The following is a 24,887-nucleotide window of genomic DNA, read 5'->3' as shown; positions in this document are numbered from 1 at the left end:
CTGCAGCTTGCAGGGGCATAAATACATACTGATAAAAGGCAAGTTCAGGACTGATGTTAAGAAGCATCTCGTAATAAAATGAGTGATGAATACCTGGAACGGGCTTCCAGGTAGGATAATGGAGACAAAAATTAAAATCGTTCAATGAGCAATTATATGCCGGAATAGGGGGAATTGTGGGTTACTATAGAAGGTTGAAGAGATGAACTGAATAGCCTCCCTCATCTGTACTTAGTGATTTCAGACTACAATTAAAAATATCACTTCAAGGAGTAAAGATAGAAGACTTCAACTAAACAATACACTCCCAGTCATTTCTATAACCTTTAAAGCAGGGAAAATACCATGAAGATTGTTCTTACAGATAAGCTACATGTTACATGCATTATACTCAGTTGGACAGATACAAAAGCTAACTGTAATGCGAAGGCCTTAGTTTACCCATAAAAATCTGTCAGGCAGGGCAGGGCAGGGCAGGCTTAAATTCTCACTTTTGTTTTAAATGTAATGCTCAATTTTTCAGTACACAGAACACTAAAACTGATCAATAAAAACTACAATTGCAAGAGAAAATGGACACTTGCATTCCCCTGATACATTGCTTTTGTTCCACACCACTAATGGAATACTACTGAAGCAGGACATAGTGTATTACCTCAACACAACACCCGAATAGGTTTAAGAACAGCACAAAGAGGGCAGTACTTGAATATCTCCCCCATGTCTTGATGATCAGAACTAGACACAGTACTGCTGGTGTAGTCTGACTAGCATACTCCATTGTTTCAACATTGGGCCGGAAATTGCTTTAAAAAGAACGATGATCTCAACAGTGCTTGCCATTATTAGTACCCAAATGAAAGAGCAAGTTCCGAAGTCTGCACATGTGCAGTCAAACAGGAAATCCGGAACGTGCTGTTCCTGGTTCGCCAGCAAATTGACAGCTTCGCCTTAAAGGGATATCGCCAACTGCAATCAACAGAATCAACAGACCAGGGCCAACTTGCTCTTCTGCCCAGCTGGAAACTAACTAATATCGCCACAAAACAGGTATGCTTGAATATACCAGGTCGAAGCTAAGTTTTTAAACTTAGTCTTAATGACTGCCAAACAACTAAAAATTAAACTTTTAAAAATGTGGAGTCTCATTACGCTTTATGTTAATAGTTTTTGGTCATTAAATTTTTTTTTTTTTTTTAAACTTTTCCCGTCTGTCTCTTATTTAATTCAATTATTACTTACCCTCTCTCTTTTTTCCCCACTGTCTGTAATTGTTTTTACAAATGATTTTATTGTTGTAGTTTTCACTTCCTGGTTTTTACATTGCAGCTTGTACTTCATAGTTTTGACTCTTCACGGCTTTTCAAGGATGCTGCAATTGGTTGCGGGGAGAGATTGATTCTCTCGCTTCTTCCACGGGTCCTAGCTTTGCTGGAGTTAATGCTGGGCTTTTCTCCGCTTCCTATTAGAGGAAGTTCCCGCAATAAAGATGGCGGTAAGTTAGTAGGTTAGTATAAATCTATGGAGCGGCGGTTGTTCGCCACTTGGAGCAATTTATGGGCCATTGTTTCTTTCTGACTTCTACTCTACTATTTTGGCTATAATTCAGCATTTTACTTGCTCTGTTGATTGATGCTCTGCAACGGTTGGACTTACTTAGTATTGAATCCACTAAGACGCCTAGATCTCTCTGAATTCTGACGCAATTTTTTACCATTATGTACAGCACTTCACACATTAAATTTCATCTGCTGTTGTTCTGCCACTTAAATATTTTTCCCTACTCACTTTGTATTTCCCTCATAATCCACTGCCTCTCCTAGCTTGGCATCATCTGCAAATTTGACAAATTTATATTGAGTTTCTGAATCCAAGCTGTTAATGCAAATTATAAGCAGTTCCTGCCCCTCTGCAGATCCCTAGGGCACTCCATTAAGTACTTTCCCACCCTGACATTACTCATCGAACAAGTAGCCTCCTGTTTTCTTCCCTTCTGTCAATTTCTTATCCTTTCCCAGGATTTATCTTGAATCCCTTCAGCTCTGAGCTTAACGAATACCCTTTCATGTGGAACTCTGTTGAATGCTTTATTAAAGCCTACGTACACCAACTTGTAAGGTTTTTCAAAGACCATTTGGGAGATCACCTCCTTAAAAAAGATGCATGAATTATAAGATAAATAGTAATGTTGGCAAGTCAGCAACAAGAGGGCACTAATTTAAGATTATCACAAAATGAATTGAAGGAGACGTTAGAAAAAAATTATTTACACAAGAGGGTGCTTCGAATGTGGAAAATCCATAAACCATTCTGATGCAGAGCCATAAATTCTTTTAAAAGGGAATTAGATAGTTGCTTGAAAAAGAAAGAGAAATATTAAAGAAGTATAGGTAGTGAGTAAGATTAAACTGAATGGCTCATGGAAAAAAATACCAGCAGAGACTTGATGGGACAAATGATCTGTTTCTGTACTGTAACATTCTATAATTCCAGGATATAAGAAAACAGAGCACTACACAAAGAGAGATACATATTTTTATTTTCATTTGTCCATGAGTAATGCCACAGAAAAAAACTTCATATCAAAAAGTTGAAGATTATAATGAAGATCCTTTTGTAAAGTAAATCAAGGAATGCTGGAATGTGCAGCATGACAATTGGTATTAGAAAGAGGTAGATGTATCACATGTTACTTGACAAGAAAGGTTATGGATTTTTAGCAAAATTAAGAGGGACAGCTGTTTTCTACGACCAAAAGATAAAGAACATTTGTTGAAATACGACTAACAAAAATAATCTCAATTTTCTTTGTCTCTTTCAATAGAAGCACAGGATTTCTATCCTGTATCATCCCAACACTAAAGTCTGCAAAAATTTTCTGTACAAATTCTGACAAGATTTTGATTTTAATCTGAAGTATGACTGGAGTAATGTCTTTTTTTAAAATTTGGTATAAATTTTATTATAATCAGTTTTCAGTGTACTTACATTGGTTGAGAGAAAGTCCTCAAGTGGGGCACGGGTAATGGAACTGAAATTTTCCACAAAGTTCTTCGTAGCAGTGAAGACTCGAAGCACTTTCTCATCAGCACCAGAAACAAATTGAAAGCGACCAATCATAGCTAAGCACTGCATGTCATATCCATGTATTTGTGGTCGTGCTATTTCATGCCAAGTCACCTACATTAAAAGAAAATAAAAAGTTATCTCCACATAAATATTGGAGGCTAAAGAGTGTCAGGATCAGCAAGAGTGATAAGAACATAAGAAAAGTTAAGGACAAGAAGAGGTCACTTAGCCCATCAGACACCTTCGCATAGCACACGAGCACCCAACTATTTTGAGCAGAAACAATTAATCTTATCAAGCCGTATGTCCATGCATGTACCCTCCACACCTCTGACCTCACACTACTGCTCGTTATTCGTTTCCTCCGCTCCAGAATCAAAGGCCATATGCTCAGTCATATGCTCTTTACTTCTGAAATCTCTCCAAATGACGTCTTGCTACCTTCCACACCGTTCTCAAAAGCCTCTTAAATACTCTGACTCAACATGCCTTCAGCCTCCCATACCTCTCTTAAATTACCTTTTTCCAGCTGTGTTGACGTTTGTCATGAGAAGCTCTCAGATACTTTTGTTAAAATGTGAGGAGCACACTTTGAGCAAATTATTGTTTCCAGTGAATGAATTTCTTTAAGGCATAGCAACAAAAACTGGTCATAATTTGTATAGACATGTATTCTACTCTTTTGGCTAGAGATCCTAGTATCTACTGGCTTTTATTTTTTAAGCTGCTTCACATTGGACATTAAAAGTGACATATCTACTGTTACTCCCAGATCTACTTCAGAGTCTCTCTTTTCGACTTCAACTCCATTCATTACATACTTGTATGACCTATATTTTCTCAACTTGAAATCTCATGTCCTGTCCACAAAAAGCAGGACAAATCCAATCCGGCCAATTACCGCCCCATCAGTCTCTCAATCATCAGCAAAGTGATGGAAGGTGTCGTTGACAGTGCTATCACGCGGCACTTACTCATCAATAACCTGCTCGCCGATGCTCAGTTTGGGTTCCGCCAGGACCACTCGGCTCCAGACCTCATTACAGCCTTGGTCCAAACATGGACAAAAGAGCTGAATTCCAGAGGTGAGGTGAGAGTGACTGCCCTTGACATCAAGGCAGCATTTGACAGAGTGTGGCACCAAGGAGCCCTAGTAAAACTGACGTCAATGGGCATCAAGGGGAAAACTCTTCAGTGGCTGGAGTCATACCTAGCACAAAGGAAGATGGCAGTGGTTGTTGGAGGCCAATCATCTCAGCCCCAGGATATTGCTGCAGGAGTTCCTCAGGGCAGTGTCCTAGGCCCAACCACCTTCAGCTGCTTCATCAATGACCTTCCCTCCATCATAAGATCAGAAATGGGGATGTTTGCTGACGATTGCACAATGTTCAGCTCCATTCACAGCCCCTCAAATAATGAAGCAGTCCAGGCTTGGGCTCATAAGTGGCAAGTAACATTCGCGCCAGACAAAAACCAGGCAATGACCATCTCCAACAAGAGAGAGTCTAACCACCTCCCCTTGACATTCAACGGCATTACCATCGCCGAATCCCCCACCATCAACATCCTGGGGATCACCACTGACCAGAAACTTAACTGGACCAGCCATATAAATACTGTGGGTACGAGAGCAGGTCAGAGGTTGGGTATTCTGCGGTGAGTGACTCACCTCCTGACTCCCCAAAGCCTTTCCACAATCTACAAGGCACAAGTCAGGAGTGTGATGGAATACTCTCCACTTGCTTGGATGAGTGCAGCTCCAACAACACTCAAGAAGCTCGACACCATCCAGGACAAAGCAGCCCGCTTGATAAGCAGCCCATCCACCACCCTAAACATTCACTCCCTTCACCACCGGCGCACAGTGGCTGCAGTGTGCACCATCCACAGGATGCACCATCCACAGGATGCACCGCAGCAACTCGCCAAGGCTTCATTAACAGCACCTCCCAAACCCGCGACCTCTACCACCTAGAAGGACAAGAGCAGCAGGCACATGGGAACACCACGACCTGCACATTCCCCTCCAAGTCACACACCATCCTGACTTGGAAATATATCACCGTTCCTTCGTCGTCGTTGGGTCAAAATCCTTGAACTCCCTTCCTAACAGCACTGTGGGAGAACCTTCACCACACGGACTGCAGCGGTTCAAGGCGGCGGCTCACCACCACCTTCTCAAGGGCAATTAGGGATGGGCAATAAATGCCGGCCTCTCCAGCGATGCCCACATCCCATGAACGAATAAAAAAAAAGAATGGGCCTGTGCTCTCTGGATCTTATTGAAATGTATACAATTCTTAGAGGGCTTGACAGGGTAGATGCTGAGAGGCTGTTTCCCCTAGCTGGAGAATCTAGAACTAGGGGACATAGTCTTAAAATAAGCGGCTGGCCATTTAGGACCAAGATGAGGAAAAATTTCTTCACTGAGTGGGTTGTGAATCTTTGGAATTCTTTACCCGAGAGCTCTGGATGCTCAGTCGTTGAGTATATTCAAGTCTGAGATCGATGGAATCAAGCAATATGAGGATAGGGTGGAAATGTGGAGTTGAGGTAGGAGATCAGCCATGATCTTTTTGAATGGTGGAGCAGGCTTGAGGAGCCAAATGGCCTACTCCTGCTCCTATTTCTTATGTTCTTATCTCAACCCATTATTCGCCTTTTCCAAGACTGAAGGGGGAGGACTAAGCTGCTGCGTGACCATTACTATCCAGAAATACATAAAAAGTTGCCCACCAGAACTCTCTTAAGCCATATCCACTTCAGCCTTCTACCCTGAAGACATAGGGATATATAGTTAAGAAACAATATAGAAACTATCAATGCATATCTTGATTTCAACACCAAGCCAAATGTAAGCATAGATCAAAACATTAGATATAAGTATCTGCACTTGTGTCTAATATACTTCAAAACAAAATTTTGGTAATACATCTGTTTTTTAAAAAAATAATTATGTGCCACTCCTTGTGCCATTCTCAGCCAATAGGATGAGAAAGCAAGCTGGTTTCAGAACACTGTAACCAGTCACCAGCAAATATGGAAAAGCAACCAGGTGACTCTCCAGCTCATTTACTCCCTCCCTTCTGTGGGAGAAATACATCCTAGCATTTCCTTACTACCTCCCTGATGGGCCAACTGAAGACTGGGAATGCATTGTGTCGGTTAACAGCAGGAATGAATCAGTATTCTACTAATATGATTTAAGAAACTTGTATGTCATTCAATTTCTCTACAGATTGTTTCTGGGTAGCTGTATTTTTTATATTTATTGCTCAAAATAAAAAAAAGTGCTCTAAACTGTCAAATAAAAACACATGTTTAAATGGAGTAGCTTAACTTAATGTCCCTTTAAAAGGACTGTAAAAATCAGATTTATTTTTCCTCAGACTTTCTAACCTCATTCACTTCTGATCCTGATTAATGTCATATTGATTACCTGTTCATGTCCTGCCCTTCTCCAAGGAGCAAACAATCTGGTTGTCTGATCAGAGCCAACACTCAAGATAAAATCTCCCTCAGGGTCCCAGCTCAAGTCTTGTACAGAACCAAAATGTCCAGAAAGCACAACTTCTGGGCTCCACTCTCCCTGAAAGCATTTGAGATTGAAACAGGCATTAGTGCAATACTACAGGCCATATAAAAACCACCACCATCAAGGAAGACATATATTGTTATTAAATATCCATATTTATCCCTTTCAATTCAGATTGTTACATTACTAAAAAAATATTTCCCTTAAACTGCAAATGGTACATGCACATTAGCATTTTATGGTTAAAATACTGTATTTTATTTACAGCATGCATAAAGGGAAAACAAAAATCAACTGGGAAATAGAAAATAAGAGGGACACTATTTGAATAAGCAGTTATCAAGTGTTTTTCCTTTCCCTTCAATTAGACCTACCACTTGAACTATATGACACTCAATCAGATTATCATATTCAGAGTAATTATTTCTCTTGTATCATCCACAAACATTTCATATTTTGATTATTTGGTAAACCTGTAACATTCCCAAATAGATTTTTGGAAACCAGACACTTCAACAGTTACAAGAATGACCATTTTTGAAAGGAACTGTTTGCCAAGGAAAGGCACAGTTGAAGAGGTTAAAATTTAACAATACATTTTTATCAAATTAAGAAAGTGTTAATGGATGTATGCATTTGTGAATAGGCTAACATTAGAAGTTATTTCTGAAATCAGGTTAAATGCTTAATGTCCACCAATACACAGGTACGTATGCCTTCCTAACATGCTTGTTCTCAGGAAGATTGTAATCAGGATAAGTAGATGCTGGGAGCAGTCCTCTGAATCTCTTAACTGCCATACCTAGCCAGGAATTACTTTTTGATGAATATAAAATCAAACAAAAATGTAACAAATAAATACAACCATCTGTGAAAACAATTTGGTTTTACTTTAGATTATTACTGTGCAAAATTACTGATTCAAGTGATTATTCTTCCTTATAGGATGTACATTGGAATTTCCATTATCCAGCAAAATGATTTGATTTTACACACATGATACAGTAATATCCCAGGTGCAGGAATGGACAATATCAATTGTTCAAAGTGAGGATATTTGTGTCAGACAGAAGATTGGTTTCAGCGGATTGTGCAGCGAGGTGATACCTTGCATAATGCTATGTCCTGTGATAATTGGGGAGGTAACAATTGAAGCCTATTTGATTAGAAGTTTCAATGCCTTTTGAATGTTTATTGTGCAGATTTTTTGTTGCTAGTAACAGTCCCTCATGAATTTAAACTGAATTTTAACAGATAGTAATGATTTTTGTCACAGTGATGAAAGTTATCAGGAATAAAGTCTATTGAGATTCCCTTTCACTTCATATTTTTGAGGTTTTTCTCTCCTCCAATTAGTAATCCATAGACGAGAACTGTCTATGATTCAGCATTAATTAACACAGAATTAGCAGTCTCAGTAAGATGACACAAGGATGGCTTGATGAAAGAAATAACAGTTAACCTATTTGTTCACAGATTGGAGTTGAGGCACAATATTGGGCAGGGCAGAAGGAGAAACTGATTTCATCATCTCCCAGAGGAAGGAAGGAAGGAAGGAAGGAAGGAAGGAAGGAAGGAAGAAATTAAAGAACGTGCGCTTATAAAGCAACTTTCATGACCTCAGGATGCCCCAAAGCACTTTACAGCCGAAGAAGTACTTTTTAAGTGTAGTCATCTTTATAATGTAGGGAAACACTCCAGCCAATTTGCACACAGCAAGGTCCTACAAACAGCAATGAGATAAATGACCAAAATTATTTTTTTTTGCAATGTGGATTGAGGGGTAAATATTGGCCAGGGTGCCAGGTGAACTTGCCAGCTCTTCTTCAATAGTGTCACGTGATCTTGTATGTCCTCCTGAGGGGGCAGATGGGACTTCAGTCCAATGGCGCATCCAAAAGACTGCACCTTGGATAATATAGCAACTGGTTTATTCGTGTCATTTGCTGTTTGTGGGATCTTGCCGTGTACAAATTAGCAGTTGGTTTGCTTACATAATGACTGCACTTCAAATGTGATTAATTGTGTGTGAAGTGCTTTGGCACATCGAGGTGAAATACTCTTCTTTTCAGCTTGAACCAAATGATATCTGAAAGTGAAGTCACCTAACAACCGGACAGAAATCCAAGATGATTTAATTCTGGCCGAAATTCTTGGTCTTGTCTCAACAGGTAGATATGTAGAAGTTGTAACAGCTTCCAAAGGTTTTACGCTCATAACACATAGAAGTTTGTAAACCAAAACGTTGAGCCTTTCCCAAATCTTAAGGCCTGAGCAAATTCTTTAAGCGTTTATACTGCAACAAAGTGTATTAACTAGATACTTCACATCGTCCTTGTGGCAAAGGAAAAGCCTGGAACTTTCAACTTTCCCTTTGCTGTATGCCTATTGCATGTTATCCAAAAGGTCACAACTAGCAAGTTCATGCAGATACACTTAGTTGATTACCTTATAAAATGAGGCAAATTCTCTATTTCCAAATCATCATTTTAGTCCCAACTATCCAAATTACTTTGATTAGAGTCTCAAGCTGCAGTTTAAATATGCCTCCTACCACTTTAATATCATAAGAAATAGGAGCAGAAATAGGCCACATGGCCCCTCGAGTCTGCTCCGCCATTCAATAAGATCATGGCTGATCTTCGACTTCAACTCCCACTTTCCCGCTCGATCCTTTGATTCCCTTAAGAATCCAAAAATCTATTGATCTCAGTTTTGAATCTACTCAACGATTGAGCATCCACAGCCCTTTGGGGCAGACAATTCCAAAGATTCACAACCCTCAGTGAAGAAATTTCTCCTCATCTCAGTCCTAAATGGCCAACCTCTTATCCTGAGACAATGCCCCTCGTTCGAGACTCTCCAACCAGGGGAATCAGCCTCACAGCATCTATCCTGTCAAGCCCTCTCAGAATCTTATATGTTTCAATGATTGCAGGCTCTTGGGATTACACTCTCATACATGCCAACTGTCAGCATTTCCCTTGCCCTATCAGCATCAGTGTTCGATAACCAAAAAGATCGCTCCACCCCACTGAGCCAAGCCCCCCAATCAGATGCTTTATTACAATTAAGCAGATCATTGACAAAGGTTTAAAAAGTACTCCAGAAAGGCAATAGATGGTATAGTGGTTATGTTACTGGGCCAGTAATCCAGAGGCCTGGACTAAAATCCAAAGTCATGAGTTCAAATCCCGCCACGGCAGCTGGCGAATTTAAATTCAATTAATTAATTTAATTCAATTAATTAAATAAATAAAAAATCTGGAATTAAAATACTAGTATCAGTAATGATGGCCATGAAACTACCGGATTGTCGTAAAAACCCATCTGGTTCACTAATGTCCTTGAGGGAAGGAAGCCTGCCGCCCTTACCCGGTCTGGCATATATGTGACTCCAGACCCACAGCAATGTGGTTGATTCTTAATTGCCCTCTGAAATGGCCTAGCAAGCCACTCAGTTGTAAAATCTCGCCACAAAAAGTCATAATAAGAATAAAACCGGACAGACCACCCGGCATCGGACCACTAGGCACCGGACACGACAACGGCAAAACACCAAGCCCAGTCGACCCTGCAAGGTCCTCCTTACTAACATCTGGGGACTTGTGCCAAAATTGGGAGAGCTGTCCCACAGACTAGTCAAGCAACAGCCTGACATAGCCATACTCACAGAATCATATCTGTCAGCCAACGTCCCAGACTCTTCCATCACCATCCCTGGGTATGTCCTGTCTCACCGGCAGGGCAGACCCACCAGAGGTGGCGGTACAGTGATATACAGTCAGGAGGGAGTGGTCCTGGGAGTCCTCAACATTGACTCTGGACCCCATGAAATCTCATGGCATCAGGTCAAACATGGGCAAGGAAACCTCCTGCTGATTACCACCTACCGTCCTCCCTCAGCTGATGAATCAGTCCTCCTCCATGTTGAGCACCACTTGGAGGAAGCACTGAGGGTAGCAAGGGCACAAAATGTACTCTGGGTGGGGGACTTCAATGTCCATCACCAAGAGTGGCTCGGTAGCACCACTACTGACCGAGCTGGCCGAGTCCTGAAGGACATAGCTGCTAGACTGGGCCTGCGGCAGGTGGTGAGCGAACCAACACGAGGGAAAAACTTACTTGACCTCGTCCTCACCAATCTACCTGTCGCAAATGCATCTGTCCATGACAGTATTGGTAGGAGTGACCACCGCACAGTCCTCGTGGAGATGAAGTCCCGTCTTCGCACTGAGGACACCATCCAACGTGTCGTGTGGCACTACCACCGTGCTAAATGGGATAGATTCAGAACAGATCTAGCAGCTCAAAACTGGGCATCCATGAGGCGCTGTGGGCCATCAGCAGCAGCAGAATTGTATTCCAGCACAATCTGTAACCTCATGGCCCGGCATATTCCTCACTCTACCATTACCAACAAGCCAGGGGATCAACCCTGGTTCAATGAGGAGTGTAGAAGAGCATGCCAGGAGCAGCACCAGGCGTACCTAAAAATGAGGTCCCAACCTGGTGAAGCTACAACTCAGGACTACATGCATGCTAAACAGCGGAAGCAACATGCTATAGACAGAGCTAAGCGATTCCACAACCAACGGATCAGATCAAAGCTCTGCAGTCCTGCCACATCCAGTCGTGAATGGTGGTGGACAATTAAACAACTAACGGGAGGAGGAGGCTCTGCAAACATCCCCATTCTCAATGATGGCGGAGTCCAGCACGTGAGTGCAAAAGACAAGGCTGAAGCGTTTGCAACCATCTTCAGCCAGAAGTGCCGAGTGGATGATCCATCTCAGCCTCCTCCCGATATCCCCACCATCACGGAAGCCAGTCTTCGGCCAATTCGATTCACTCCACGTGATATCAAGAAACGGCTGAGTGCACTGGATACAGCAAAGGCTATGGGCCCCGACAACATCCCAGCTGTAGTGCTGAAGACTTGTGCTCCAGAACTAGCTGCGCCTCTAGCCAAGCTGTTCCAGTACAGCTACAACACTGGCATCTACCCGACAATGTGGAAAATTGCCCAGGTATGTCCTGTCCACAAAAAGCAGGACAAATCCAATCCGGCCAATTACCGCCCCATCAGTCTACTCTCAATCATCAGCAAAGTGATGGAAGGTCTCGTCGACAGTGCTATCAAGCAGCACTTACTCACCAATAACCTGCTCACCGATGCTCAGTTTGGGTTCCGCCAGGACCACTCGGCTCCAGACCTCATTACAGCCTTGGTCCAAACATGGACAAAAGAGCTGAATTCCAGAGGTGAGGTGAGAGTGACTGCCCTTGACATCAAGGCAGCATTTGACCGAGTGTGGCACCAAGGAGCCCTAGTAAAATTGAAGTCAATGGGAATCAAGGGGAAAACTCTCCAGTGGCTGGAGTCATACCTCGCACAAAGGAAGATGGTAGTGGTTGTTGCAGGCCAATCATCTCAGCCCCAGGGCATTGCTGCAGGAGTTCCTCAGGGCAGTGTCCTGGGCCCAACCATCTTCAGCTGCTTCATCAATGACCTTCTCTCCATCATAAGGTCAGAAATGGGGATGTTCGCTGATGACTGCACAGTTTTCAGTTCCATTCGCAACCCCTCAGATAATGAAGCAGTCCGAGCCTGCATGCAGCAAGACCTTGACAATATCCAGGCTTGGGCTCATAAGTGGCAAGTAACATTCGCGCCAGATAAGTGCCAGGCAATGACCATCTCCAACAAGAGAGAGTCTAACCACCTCCCCTTGACATTCAACGGCATTACCATCGCCGAGTCCCCCACCATCAACATCCTGGGGGTCACCATTGACCAGAAACTTAACTGGACCAGCCATATAAATACTGTGGCTACGAGAGCAGGTCAGAGGCTGGGTATTCTGCGGCGAGTGACTCACCTCCTGACTCTCCAAAGCCTTTCCACCATCTACAAGGCACAAGTCAGGAGTGTGATGGAATACTCTCCACTTGCCTGGATGAGTGCAGCTCCAACAACACTCAAGAAGCTCGACACCATCCAAGATAAAGCAGCCCGCTTGATTGGCACCCCATCCACCACCCTAAACATTCACTCCCTTCACCACCGGCGCACTGTGGCTGCAGTGTGCACCATCCACAGGATGCACTGCAGCAACTCGCCAAGGCTTCTTCGACAGCACCTCCCAAACCCGCGACCTCTACCACCTAGAAGGACAAGAGCAGCAGGCGCATGGGAACAACACCACCTGCACGTTCCCCTCCAAGTCACACACCATCCCGACTTGGAAATATATCGCCGTTCCTTCATTGTCGCTGGGTCAAAATCCTGGAACTCCCTTCCTAACAGCACTGTGGGAGAACCGTCACCACACGGACTGCAGCGGTTCAAGAAGGCGGCTCACCACCACCTTCTCGAGGGCAATTAGGGATGGGCAATAAATGCCGGCCTTGCCAGCGACGCCCACATCCCGTGAACGAATTTTTAAAAAAAATACTCCTCCAAAAGTTTTAAATAGGATTACAAGTCCCAGCTTCAGTTTTCCTTTCCCATGGTTCAGTGTTCAGTTCCAAGTTTTGGCCAATTTTAGATGATTCCTGATAAATACAATATTACTTCAAAAGAAACACTAAATGGAATTGAGCCAAACTCAACTGAACCAGCCAAGTTCAGGAGGGTTCAACATTCCTTCCCAATCCCTCGCCTAAATTTTTAAAAATGTGACATAAAAGTCCCAAATACAGCTGCAGAGTCTGCAATCATGAAAGGGAATCAAGTTTTAACATTGAAAAATCTAAGCACCAAACAGAATGCTGTGAAATTACACCATTTTCAACATAGAACTCCAAACTGATTTACCTTCTTAGACTTGTTTTGACGCCAGAGGTGAAGAGCTCCATGGAATGCATGAGCTAATATCATTGATCCATCTGGACTAAACTGGCAGCCATAGAATCCCAATATATTTCCACCTACTTCTCCAACACGAACCTGGAGAGAAGTAGAACAGAATCTTTTAGCCTCCCATCCAAGCACAAATTTCATAATTTAATATGGGTCCAAAAATATTCACTGAAACCTCTTTAATGTCCTCTAAGAAACAAAAATGGTGGCACAGTAAACAATAGAATAAGTGATCTTTTCTTACATTTTATGTGGTAGGGATGAAGGAAGCAGTGATTATTGGTCAACATCTTAAGTACAGCAGGCACACATCTCCCAAATAATGCATCAGATTTTATGTTGTGTGATTTTCTCTTCAGCTGAGCAAAAGCATATACTTATTGTAGAGATGGTATTTCCCCCAATATTTTAGTTTCTTAATTTTATAAAAAGGCAGATGCACAATATTGCACGCAAGGTATAGACCATAATCAACTCTTCGCACTTAAAATAATAAATATCAGAAAAATAATTTGAGTGCAACAGCAAGTTTTTAAAAATCATATCTGGACAATGTCAAATTTATAATACAAATGTTTACATCTGACGACAGCCTTATACACAAGGGCTGTAGGTCCGACAACCTTGAGGGCAAAAGGGACTATTATTCCAAAGTCCTAGCCAGTCAGTTATTCACTTAGAAGTTCCTAGGTATTTCTTGCAGCCTTAAACATCTTCCAGTGTGTTTTATTCTTTATATCATTAGCAACACACAGTTAACTTCAATAGTACATAGTGTAGTAATAATGGTGAATCTGCTATTACACTAAATAAACTACTGTCAAATATTTCATTTTTCAGATTTATATTAGAAAACACTTAAACTAGCCAAATGTAAATAACTACAAGTAAAAATAATACTTCCTCTTAAAGATTCAAGAGTTTATTTCCTGTTTCCTTTCTACCGGCCAATTGTATAAGTTCTGTTCTTATCACTAATATACTTCCATATTCCCTCGCCTTTTCACAATCTGCCTCTATGTGAAATTTCTCAACTACCTGCCCAAGTCATTGAAACAGGCGGGTTGGGAGTGTAACGAGATGGTACAATCCCAGCTTTGTCTGCACTGAAAACATTCAGTCCATCAATAGTGGCAACAAGACAATGATGAATAGTCAGGCATGGAGTGGGGAAAGAAGCAAATCAATGGGAAATGGTGTAAAATGAGATAAAACAGAAAGAAGTTAAGTCCCAAGTGTCTCAAAATCCTTGCCATAAAACCCTCATCCAGTCACACTGTTCAGCAACGAGTGACTTTTATAAAAAAATTCTTGGAATGTATGGATAACATTTATTGCCCATCCCTAGTTATCCTGAGAAGGTGATGGTGGGCGTTCATATTGCGCAGCATTGTTTTTACAATTGAGTGGCTTGCCAGCCTCGTTTGGAGAGCATTAAACGTCAAATATGAAGTGTGGGACAGTAGTCACATGTAGGTCAGAGCAGCTATATGTTGCAGATTCATTTTTCTGAAGGACATTAGTGAACTCGTTGGTTTATACAACAATCTGGCAGCTTTCATAGTCTTTTTTCTGGTGCCAGCCTACAGATAACCAAATTTACTGAATTCAATTTCATAACTTGCCATGGTGAGATTTGAACTCACATGACCACTACCAATATTTATTCCATCATAGTACATCATGTTTCCTGCTTGTATTGAATTTCAGAAATAAGCTTTCTTAGTGTAAATTAATATAAATTTATGAGTTTCATTGATTGCAGAGTTCCACAATGCTGCCTAGTCATTTACTAAAGTGATCAAAACTACAACGGTTGAAAATATGAAATAAAAAACAGCACTTCTAAAAGTGTTTCTACCCAAGTGTTTGCCTATTTTCTTTTCGGATGCTGTTGAACCTGCTGTGTATTTCAGTATTTTCTGCCTTTTTATTTACTAAGATCTTCCTAGGTATTTCTTTTGCAGCTATAAACAGCTTTTTAGAAGTGTTTTTCCAGGTGTAGTCAAAAGCAAAACAAATCCAAAGTTTTATCATTATTGCTACTAATTAGCTCCAATTAATGTAATTTTTCACCTTTGCTTGTTCCTATCCCATCTTATATTGACTGATGGGACCCTATTCAAAAAGCATGCTGCAGTATGTCCATATAAAGACTGAATGTTGCATCTCCACCAAGCTAAACACTGAAAATGGTTAACTTAGGAAAATAATTCTTGCAAAAAAATTCTACTTATCATGTCTCTGCAGATCTAAAGAAACCAATTTATTGGGAACACTATCACTGCAGGCTCATTCAATTATGATCATAGATTCTCTATGTCCATTGTCGTTCTGCACAATATTCCATGCACAGACTGCCGCACAGTATTATTGAGGGGAAACCATTACCTGGGACTTCGACAATTGTACTGAACCAATTATTTCTTCTATGTGAGGTTATGATTCCACCTTTTCCAAACACAAAAACTTGAATACCTCAATTGAAACTAATCAATGAATCGCTTGGGGACTAAGCTAACAAACAGAGCTTTTCCGAGGTGGATGTCGTTTACAATTACAAAACAAAAATTGAGACAAATGCATAAACTAAAAACAAGTAGTGCAATCTGTGTCATTTTCAATTGTAAGTACAGATAATTAAGTAGAATCATAATGAATTGAAAGTCAGCTGTTTGATGGGCTTTATTTACTGTAAAACCATTTAATGAACAGCTCCTGCCACTAACACCACCACTGGACATGCAGTGATGCAAAAAGATACCTATCCTCACCCCTCCTCCTAACAGAACTGTCCCTCTGTTACAGTAATTTTGCTGATACCCAGGATGCCACTTCTGCTCTGACTAGATTAAATTTAGTGTAACAAAGTGTGATTTATTTTAAAACTCAGTCAACATTCTCCTCCCAATCCCACTCAGACCGCTCTACCGTTAGCCTCCTACAGTATTCCATGCAAGCTCGATGCAAGTTTCAGAAACACCCTGTAGTCCTCTGGCTTTTGCAATTTCAGACCTCAAGGTTTCTCTATTTTCTTACAGGCAGTGGGTATGGTGATCATGGTGCATCCATATATATGAGGGAGGGGGGGGGGGCGGGGGGGGGGGGAAGAGGAAATAAATGGTGCAGGTGTAGACTCATCATTAAAACTAAGTGGTGGTTGAGAGTCCATTTGTATTGGTGCTGGAGCCAGTCTCCCAAGCCAGAGGAACAGAAGTAGGCCAATCAGCCCCAGTGTGCCTGAAACGAAACTAGCAATATGCTTTTGTTTCATCCATCTGTGTAATGGAGTTGGTGAAAAGGGCGAGAAGATTGGGGCTGAAAGTTATAGCAGGATTCAGATTTTATTATGGTGTTTCATTAACTTATACCCATTATTTAATTTAGTTGTGTTATTACATAGCATACCTGCAATCATTTTCAAAAATAATTGCACTTAACAGTTTCAGCCAGGGTATTCAACACATAAATAGGGTATTCAACACACAAATTATCTCTGCGAGACTAGAGACACCTGGGGGTGCATATTCACAAATCTTTGAAGGTGGCAGAGCAAGTTGATAAGGCAGTTAAGCAAGCATATGAGATACTTGGCTTTGTAAACAGGGGCATTCAAAACTAAAATAAAGTCATGCTAAACCTTAGGTTTAGCGAGGTTAGGTCTCAGCTGGAGTGTTGTGTACAATTCTGGGCACCACACTTTAGGAAGGATATCAAAGCCTTGGAGAGGGCACAGAGGTGGTTTACCAGGATGATACCAGGGATGAGGGACTTCAGTTATGTGGAGAGATTGGAGAAGCTGGGATTGTTCTCCTTAGAGCAGAGAAGGTTAAGGGGAGACCTAATAGAGGCACTCAAAATTATATGGGGTTTTGATAGAGCAAGTAGGGAGAAATTGTTTCCTCTGGCAAATGGGTCGATAACCAGAGGCCATAGATTTAAAATAATTGGCAAAAGAACTAGAGGGGAAATGAGGAGAAATGTTTTCACACAGAGGGTCGTTAAGATCTGGAATGCACTACTTGAAAGGGTGGTGGAATCAGATTCCATATGAACTTTCAAAAGGCAATTGCACATGTACTTGAAGAGGACTAACTTGCAGGGTTGTGGGGAAAAAGCTGGAGTGTGGGACTAAATTGACAGCTTTTTCAAAGAGCTGGCACAGGCACGATGGGCCGAATTGCTTTCTCCTGTGCTGCAAGATTCTATGACTCCATGAGGGAACAGTGTCTGTGTTTTTAAAATGTTTTACTCACACATTGTATTAAAATACTAAGATTTTGTAGTTTTGCCAATTTGTATTCATCTTTTCAGACAAATCACTTAATGCAATATATCAAGCAGGCTATCCCAATGGTTCAGCAAGTTCCTCCAGTGAATAGCTGAGCCATATAGACAAGGAAGGTCTCAAGTTCAATCCCTGGTTTGTGCTGAATTAACTGATCCTAGCCAGGGATTAGCAAGGACGATAAACCTGGTCATGGACAATGTTCCTGTTCCTGGTCACTATCCAGTGATCGAGTTCAAAGTTTGTGTGGATAAATGTCAGCTGACAATTGGAGTAGGTTCAGCCGTCATTCCCCTCCACATTTGAATAGCCTGCTAACATTCACCATCAAGGCTCACACATAAATAATGGTCAGCTGAGCATGATACCAAAGGATATCATAGAACCACCCCAACAGCAAGGAGTCAAAAGGAGAAAAATGACAAGGTTCATTCTCAATTTTTTTTTTGTGTCCTGATCTGTGTGTAGTGTGTGAAACCAACTACGAAATCCTAAAGATCTTTTATTACAATTTGTAAACTCTGGAGAATCTAGGCGAATAAAGCTAGACTTTTAGTCTAACAGTGACAAAACTGGGCATTACTGCCTCTAGCAGCTTGACTGAATCTGGCAGTAGCACAAAATAGCATGCGGTCAATAATTACACCCAAATCCTTTCTACTTTTGCTAATGAAGTCCTACGTTTTGTATGGTTTTCATGTATACTCTTCCTATTGCCTCATTTATCCAAATTAAAATTCCTCATGTGCCCTCAACTATGTCTAGCCGAAAGAGTGGGTCAAGAACTGCTTCCAGGTACATGCTAGAAACTGTGCAAAAATGGCCAAACTGATTTCTGCCTTTCTCAGTGGGGAAGCACCCAGCATCTGTTCACTGCCTTCCCACAATGGCATAGCTGAGAACAATAACTCACCATTTTGGAAACCATGGTCGCAGTGCGGCATAGGAACACAGGAACAGGAGTAGGCTATTCAACCCCTCAAGCCTGTTCCACCATTCAATAAGATCATGGCTGATCTGTACCTCAACTCCATTTACCCACCTTGGTTCCGTAATCCTTAATACCCTTGCCAAACAAAAATCTATCAATATTAGTTTTGAAATTTTGAACTGACCTAGCCTCAACAGTTTTTTGAGCGAGAAAGTTGCAGATTTGCACTGCCCTTTGTGTGAAGAAGTGCTTTGTGACATCACCCCTTAACAGCCAAGCTCTAATTTTAAGGTTATGCCCCCTCGTTCTGGACTCCCCTACCAGAAGAAATCGTTTCTCTCTATCTACCCTATCAAATAATTTAATCATCTAAACGCCTCAATTAGATCATCCCTTCATCTGCTATATGCAAGGAAATACAAGCCTAGTCTGCGCAACCTGTCCTCATAATTTAACCTTTTAAGCACAACCTAAGCCGACTGCTAATATAATGACACTATGCAGAGCTGTAAGGACTATTCCATTATGGTCACAAGCCACTAAGAACAGTCAAAAGAAGTTTTCCTAAGCTTAGATAGCAATTGAGGCTGCAATGCTCCAATAGAAACAGAGAAAAGGTGGAATGTGAAAAGTATAACCAGTCCAAGAGTGCTGAAATTGGTAGTGCACAGATCAATGAAAGCACATATGTTCATGTGCATTTTGCTGCTTCAATGCTCTGAAAATGTTAAACCTTCTGTTTTCATTGTGTGTAGTTCTGATACAATGGTATTTAGATGAACGTTATGGCCACTCCAGAAGTTAAATTTTCCCTTTCTCACCAACCAGTTGTGTGTTTTCTAGCATTTTCTGCTTTTATGTTAAAATTTCCTTTCCTTGTCCTGTGGCATCTCTTAGTCAGGCCCCATGTCATTTCCAATCTAAGTGAAGTAGAATTATAGCAGTCCCCATGCACGGGGTTTGCTTTGCCAAATATTAATCATTTAGAATTCTTTTAAAAATGCATGCAATTCCATTACAGTAAGTACATTTCTAATAAGTTGAAGAGGAGACCTACATAGATTTTTAGTATTAGTGGCTTGTTTTTAGCCCACAATTATGACCTACTTTAAGAAGTTTGCTTCATGAATACAAACATCAAAACTGCTAAAAGAAAGACTTGCATTTATGTAGCGCCTTTCACGACCTCAGGGCATCCCAAAGTGCTTCACAGCCAATGAAGTACTTTTGAAGTGTAGTCACTGTTGTAATGTGGGAAATGCGACAATCAATTTGTGCATAGCAAGGTCCCACAAACAGCAACGTGATAATGACCAGATAATTATTTATTTAAATGATTTTGGTTGAGGGATAAATATTGGCCACATCACCAGGGAGAACTCCCCAGCTCTTCGAAATAGTGCCAAGGGATCAATGTTCCCTCTAATTTTTTTTAGGCAATGCTCAAAATGAATTTGGATGTGTGTGCCATAGAAAATAGGAGCAGCAGTAGGCCATTCAGCCCTTCGAGCCTGCTCCGCCATTCAATATGATCATGGCTGATCTTCTATCTCAATACCATATTCCCGCTCTCTCCCCATACCCCCTTGATGCCTTTTGTGTCGAGAAGTCTATCTAGCTCCTTCTTAAATATATTCAATGACTTGGCCTCCACAGCCTTCTGTGGTAGAGAATTCCACAGGTTCACCACCTTCTGAGTGAAGAAATTTTTCCTCATCTCAGTCCTAAATGTCCTATCCCGTATCCTGAGACTGTGACCCCCTCGTTTTGGACACCCCAGCCAGGGAAAATATCCTCCCTGCATCCAGTCTGTCTAGCCCTTGAAATGTTATACGTTTCAATGAGATCCCCTCTCATTCTTCTAAACTTGAGCAAATACAGGCTGAGTTGACCCAATCTCTCCTCATACAACTGATTCCTGGGATGGCAGGAATCAGTCTGGTGAACCTTCGCTGCACTCCCTCTATGGCAAGTATATCCTTTCTTAGGTAAGGAGACCAAAACTACACACAATACTTCAGGTGTGGTCTCACCAAGGCCCTGTATAACTGCAGTAAGACATCCTTGCTCCTGTACTCAAATCCTCTTGCAATGAAGGCCAAACATGCAGGTGCAGCAAGCAGTTAGGAAGGCATTTGCCTTCCTAACTGCTTGCTGCACCTGCATGTTTGCTTTCAGTGCCACGTTAAAAAAAAATGATAACTTTGAATAGAACATCTTTTTAGAAAACATTATTCAGGGTATATAACAAACAGAACAAATGTACAAAATAATGGATAATTGTAACAATTTAATGTTATATTGGCTGATAAATTTATATAATGAAATAGGTTTCTTAAGTTACATTAGGATTGAGCAGAGCAGTCTTGTTCTATTTTATTAAAAATTATCTGATGTGGACGATTCCAATCAGTTTTTTGTTGAATCAGCTTAATGACTCTGATTCGAACAGAAATAAATCATGTGCAATCAGAATTTTAAAATTGAGTCAGAAATACGAAACAGCTGTCAAATCAGTCAGTGTGAATTTGGGGATAGGGAGCAGTCTAATTAAAACTCCCCCCCCCGCCCACCCCCCATTCTCCACTGAATCCTCAGCAGGGTTTAAAAAATTATTGCATTACAACTGTACATCTTGCAGGTCTCATTAGTTTTGGCTGCCTCCATGTAAGGCAGGGAACAGATTGGGCGGGAATGCCCAGTCTGTGATTGGCCATTGATAAACGCATCGGTTTACATTTTACTTCCTGGTCTGGTTTCTGCGCAGCTAATCAGCTGCTTGCTGACTGCATTTCCTAGTAACGCGGTAAACAAAGCGACGGCTGGGGCCGGAGCCACAGGATCGGACACTCCCAACAACAGAGGCAGAGCAGCCCACCTGGGGCTGGAGCACAGGGGGCCTGTCCAGTGCGGGAGGGGGGAGAGAGCACTGGTTTGGCATGCAGACGGAATGATTAAGTGTGCAGCACTCAGACTGTTGCGCTGCCACATACAGCTTAGAGGGAACAGTGCAGGGGATCTTTTATGTCCAACAGAGGCCAGACGAGGCCTTTGTTTAACTTCTCATCCGAAAGACGGCACCTCTGACAGTGCAGCACTCCCTCAGTACTGCACTGGAGTGTCAGCTTAGATTACGTGCTCAAGTCCCTGGAGTGGGACTTCAACCTACAACCTTCTGACTCAGAGGTGAGTGCGCTCCCACTGAGCCGTATTTATTTCACGGACATTGTAAGAGAATAAAACACAACAACTTGCAGTTTTATAGCATCTTCAACAACGGAAATATTCCACGGTGCTTTTATAGAGAGAAAAAAAATAGAAATAGGGAATGGAAGCAGAGATTAGGAAGGGTGACTGAAGGCTTGGTCAAAAAGAAGTTTTGAGATGCTTACAATTAGTTGGGCATGCTACAGGCAGTAAAACTGCTAGGCAGGGGAAATGTGCTCAATTAACATAGGTCTGGATGTAGATCAGCGAATGACAGAAAAGGGAGTCCGGTGTGGAAAAGCCTCTCATTCTTCCAGAACATGGCATATAAGAGGTGATTCCGTGGACGCGCACTCCCAGGGAGCATATCTTGGGGAAACGTGGGCACACAGCCCATAATTTTATGGCTGGATTGAAAAATCATCCCGATGAATACACTTCAATGCTTCCATATTTCAAAAGCAGAACATGCTAATGGAAATGACTGCTGAAAACTTCATGGTAAAATAAAGATTAAAAGAACTGCATTTAGCAAAAAAAAAGCTTTAACGCATCTTCATTCCCTAAAGGGCAGGCAAGGGGAGAAAGAGGGAAGGGAGGATGGATGGACTAATTGGTACAGTGTCTTCAACATTCTCAGGATATCAAAAAGTGCATCACAGCATATTTGTACACACCAAATTAAATGAATGGCCAGTTAATCTGTTTTGGTGTGCTGGTTGAGGGATGAATGTTGGCCAGGACACCTGGAGAACTCCCCAGCTCTTCTTCAAATAACGCCATGAGACTTATTACATCGACCTGAGTAGGCAGACGGGGCTTTAGTTTAATGTCTCAATGCAGCACTCGGTCAGCACTTCACTGAAGTGTCAGCCTAGATTATGTCCAGGTGCTGGAGGAAGGTTTGAACTCTTTCCTTGTGGAGTGGAAGAAATGACAGGCTTGCAGTTTTTATTTGTCAGAACCTTGGTGGTAGCATGTCAACATAAGTAATTACACTACTGTCAAATTAATACACGGTTCATTTAATCAGATAAAATCAAGCTTTGTAATCCTAAGCAAAAAGGGCACATGGGGAAGAAAAAAAAATCCATTGGACAAAAATGCAGAGAATTATTCAAATACAACAGTTAAGAACATAAGAAATAGGAGCAGGAGTGGGCCATACAACCCCTCAAGCCTGCTCCATCATTCAATAAGATCGTGGCTGATCTTAGACTCCACTTTCCCACCTGATCCCCATATCCCTTGATTCCCTAAGTGTCCAAAAACCTATCGATCTCAGCCTTAAATAATGACCGACCCCTTTTCCTGAGACTATGCCTCCTAGTTCTAGAATCTCCAGCCAGGGAAAACAGCCTTTCAGAATCTTACATGTTCCAATGAGATCATAGAATCACAGAGATTTACGGCACAAAAGGAGACATTTGGTCCATCATGTCTGTGCAGGCTGAAAAAGAGCTATCCAGCCTAATCCCATTTACAAGGCAATGGACCAAGAGCTGGAAAGTTATGGCACTTCAAGTGCATATCCAAGTACTTTTTAAATGAGCTGAGGGTTTCTCCCTCTACCATCCTTTCAGGCAGTAAGTTCCAGACCCCCCCCACCACCCGCTGGATGAAAAAAATTCTCAACACCCCTCTAATCCTTCTACCAATCACTTTAAATCTATGCCTCCTGGTTATTGACCTCTTTGCTAAGGGAAATGGGTCCTTCCTATCCACTTTATCTCGGCCCCTCATAATTTGATATACCTCAATTAAATCTCCCCTGAGCCTCCTCTGTTCCAAAGAAAACAACCCCAGCCTATCCAATCTTTCCTCATAGCTAAAATTCTCCAGTCCTGGCAACATCCTCGTAAATCTCCTCTGTACCCTCTCTAGTGCAATCACATCTTTCCTGTAATATGGAGGCCAGAACTATAAACAGTACTCTAGCTACGGCCTAACTAGTGTTTTATACAATTCTAGCATAACCTCCCTGCTCTTATATTCTATGCCTTGGCTAATAAAAGGAAAGTATCCCATATGCCTTCTTAACCACCTCATCTACCTGTCCTACTACCTTCAGGAATCTGTGGATATGCAATCCAAGGTCCCTCTGTTCCTCTACACTTCTCAGTATCCTCCCATTCATTGTGTATTCCCTTGCCTTGTTTGCCCTCCCCAAATGCACTACCTCACACTTCTCTGGATTGAATTCCATTTACCACTTTTCTGCCCACCTGACAAGTCCATTGATATCTTCCTGCAGTTTATAGCTTTCTTCCTCACTATCTACCACATGGCCAATTTTTGAATCATCTGCAAACTTCTTAATCATGCCCCCTACATTTAATTCTAAATCATTGCTATGTACTACAAAAAATAAGGGATCCAGCACTGAGCCCTGTGGAACCCCATTGGAAACAGCCATCCAGTCACAAAAACACCTGTCGACTATTACCATTTATTTCCTGCCACTGAGACAATTTTGGATCCAACTTGCCACTTTCCTTTGGATCGCCTCTCTTTCTTCTAAACGCGAGAAAGTATAGGCCCACTCTACTCAATCTCTCCTCCTCATCCCAGGAATCAATCTAGTGAACCTCGTTGTACCACCTCCTTCGGTAAGGAGACCAAAACTGTACACAGTACTCCAAGTGTAGTCTCACCAAAGCCCTGTACAATTGCAGTAAGACTTTCTTACTCTTTTACTCCAACCCCCTTGCAACAAAGGCCAACATACCATTTGCCTTCCTAATTGCTTGCTGTACCTGCATGTTAACTTTGTGTTTCGTGTACAAATCTCTCTGAACACCAACATTTAGTAGTTTCTCACCATTTAAAAAATATTCTGTTTTTCTATTCTTCCCACCAAAGTGAATAACCTCACATTTCCCCATATTATACTCCATCTGCCACCTTCTTGCCCACTCACTTAAAATGTCTATATCCCTTTGCAGATTCTGTGTGTCCATCTCACAGCTTACTTTCCGACCTAGCTTCGTAT

At 41.7% G+C, this 24,887-nt stretch overlaps 1 protein-coding gene across 1 annotated transcript in view; it reads right to left on the bottom strand.

Annotated features, from left to right (window-relative positions):
• Positions 1-24,887, bottom strand: part of elp2 (elongator acetyltransferase complex subunit 2) — a 139,790-nt gene that overhangs the window by 79,662 nt on the left and 35,241 nt on the right. The window contains exons 11-13 of the mRNA XM_068004524.1: positions 13,425-13,556; positions 6,509-6,658; positions 2,989-3,180 (exon numbers count right to left, since the gene is read on the bottom strand). Coding sequence (XP_067860625.1) covers positions 2,989-3,180; positions 6,509-6,658; positions 13,425-13,556 — 474 coding nt within the window. The remainder of the gene's footprint in view (positions 1-2,988; positions 3,181-6,508; positions 6,659-13,424; positions 13,557-24,887) is intronic.

Source organism: Heptranchias perlo, chromosome 2 (genome assembly GCF_035084215.1).
Source record: "Heptranchias perlo isolate sHepPer1 chromosome 2, sHepPer1.hap1, whole genome shotgun sequence".
Taxonomy (NCBI): domain Eukaryota; kingdom Metazoa; phylum Chordata; class Chondrichthyes; order Hexanchiformes; family Hexanchidae; genus Heptranchias; species Heptranchias perlo.
This window is presented reverse-complemented; position numbering and strand designations above follow the sequence as displayed.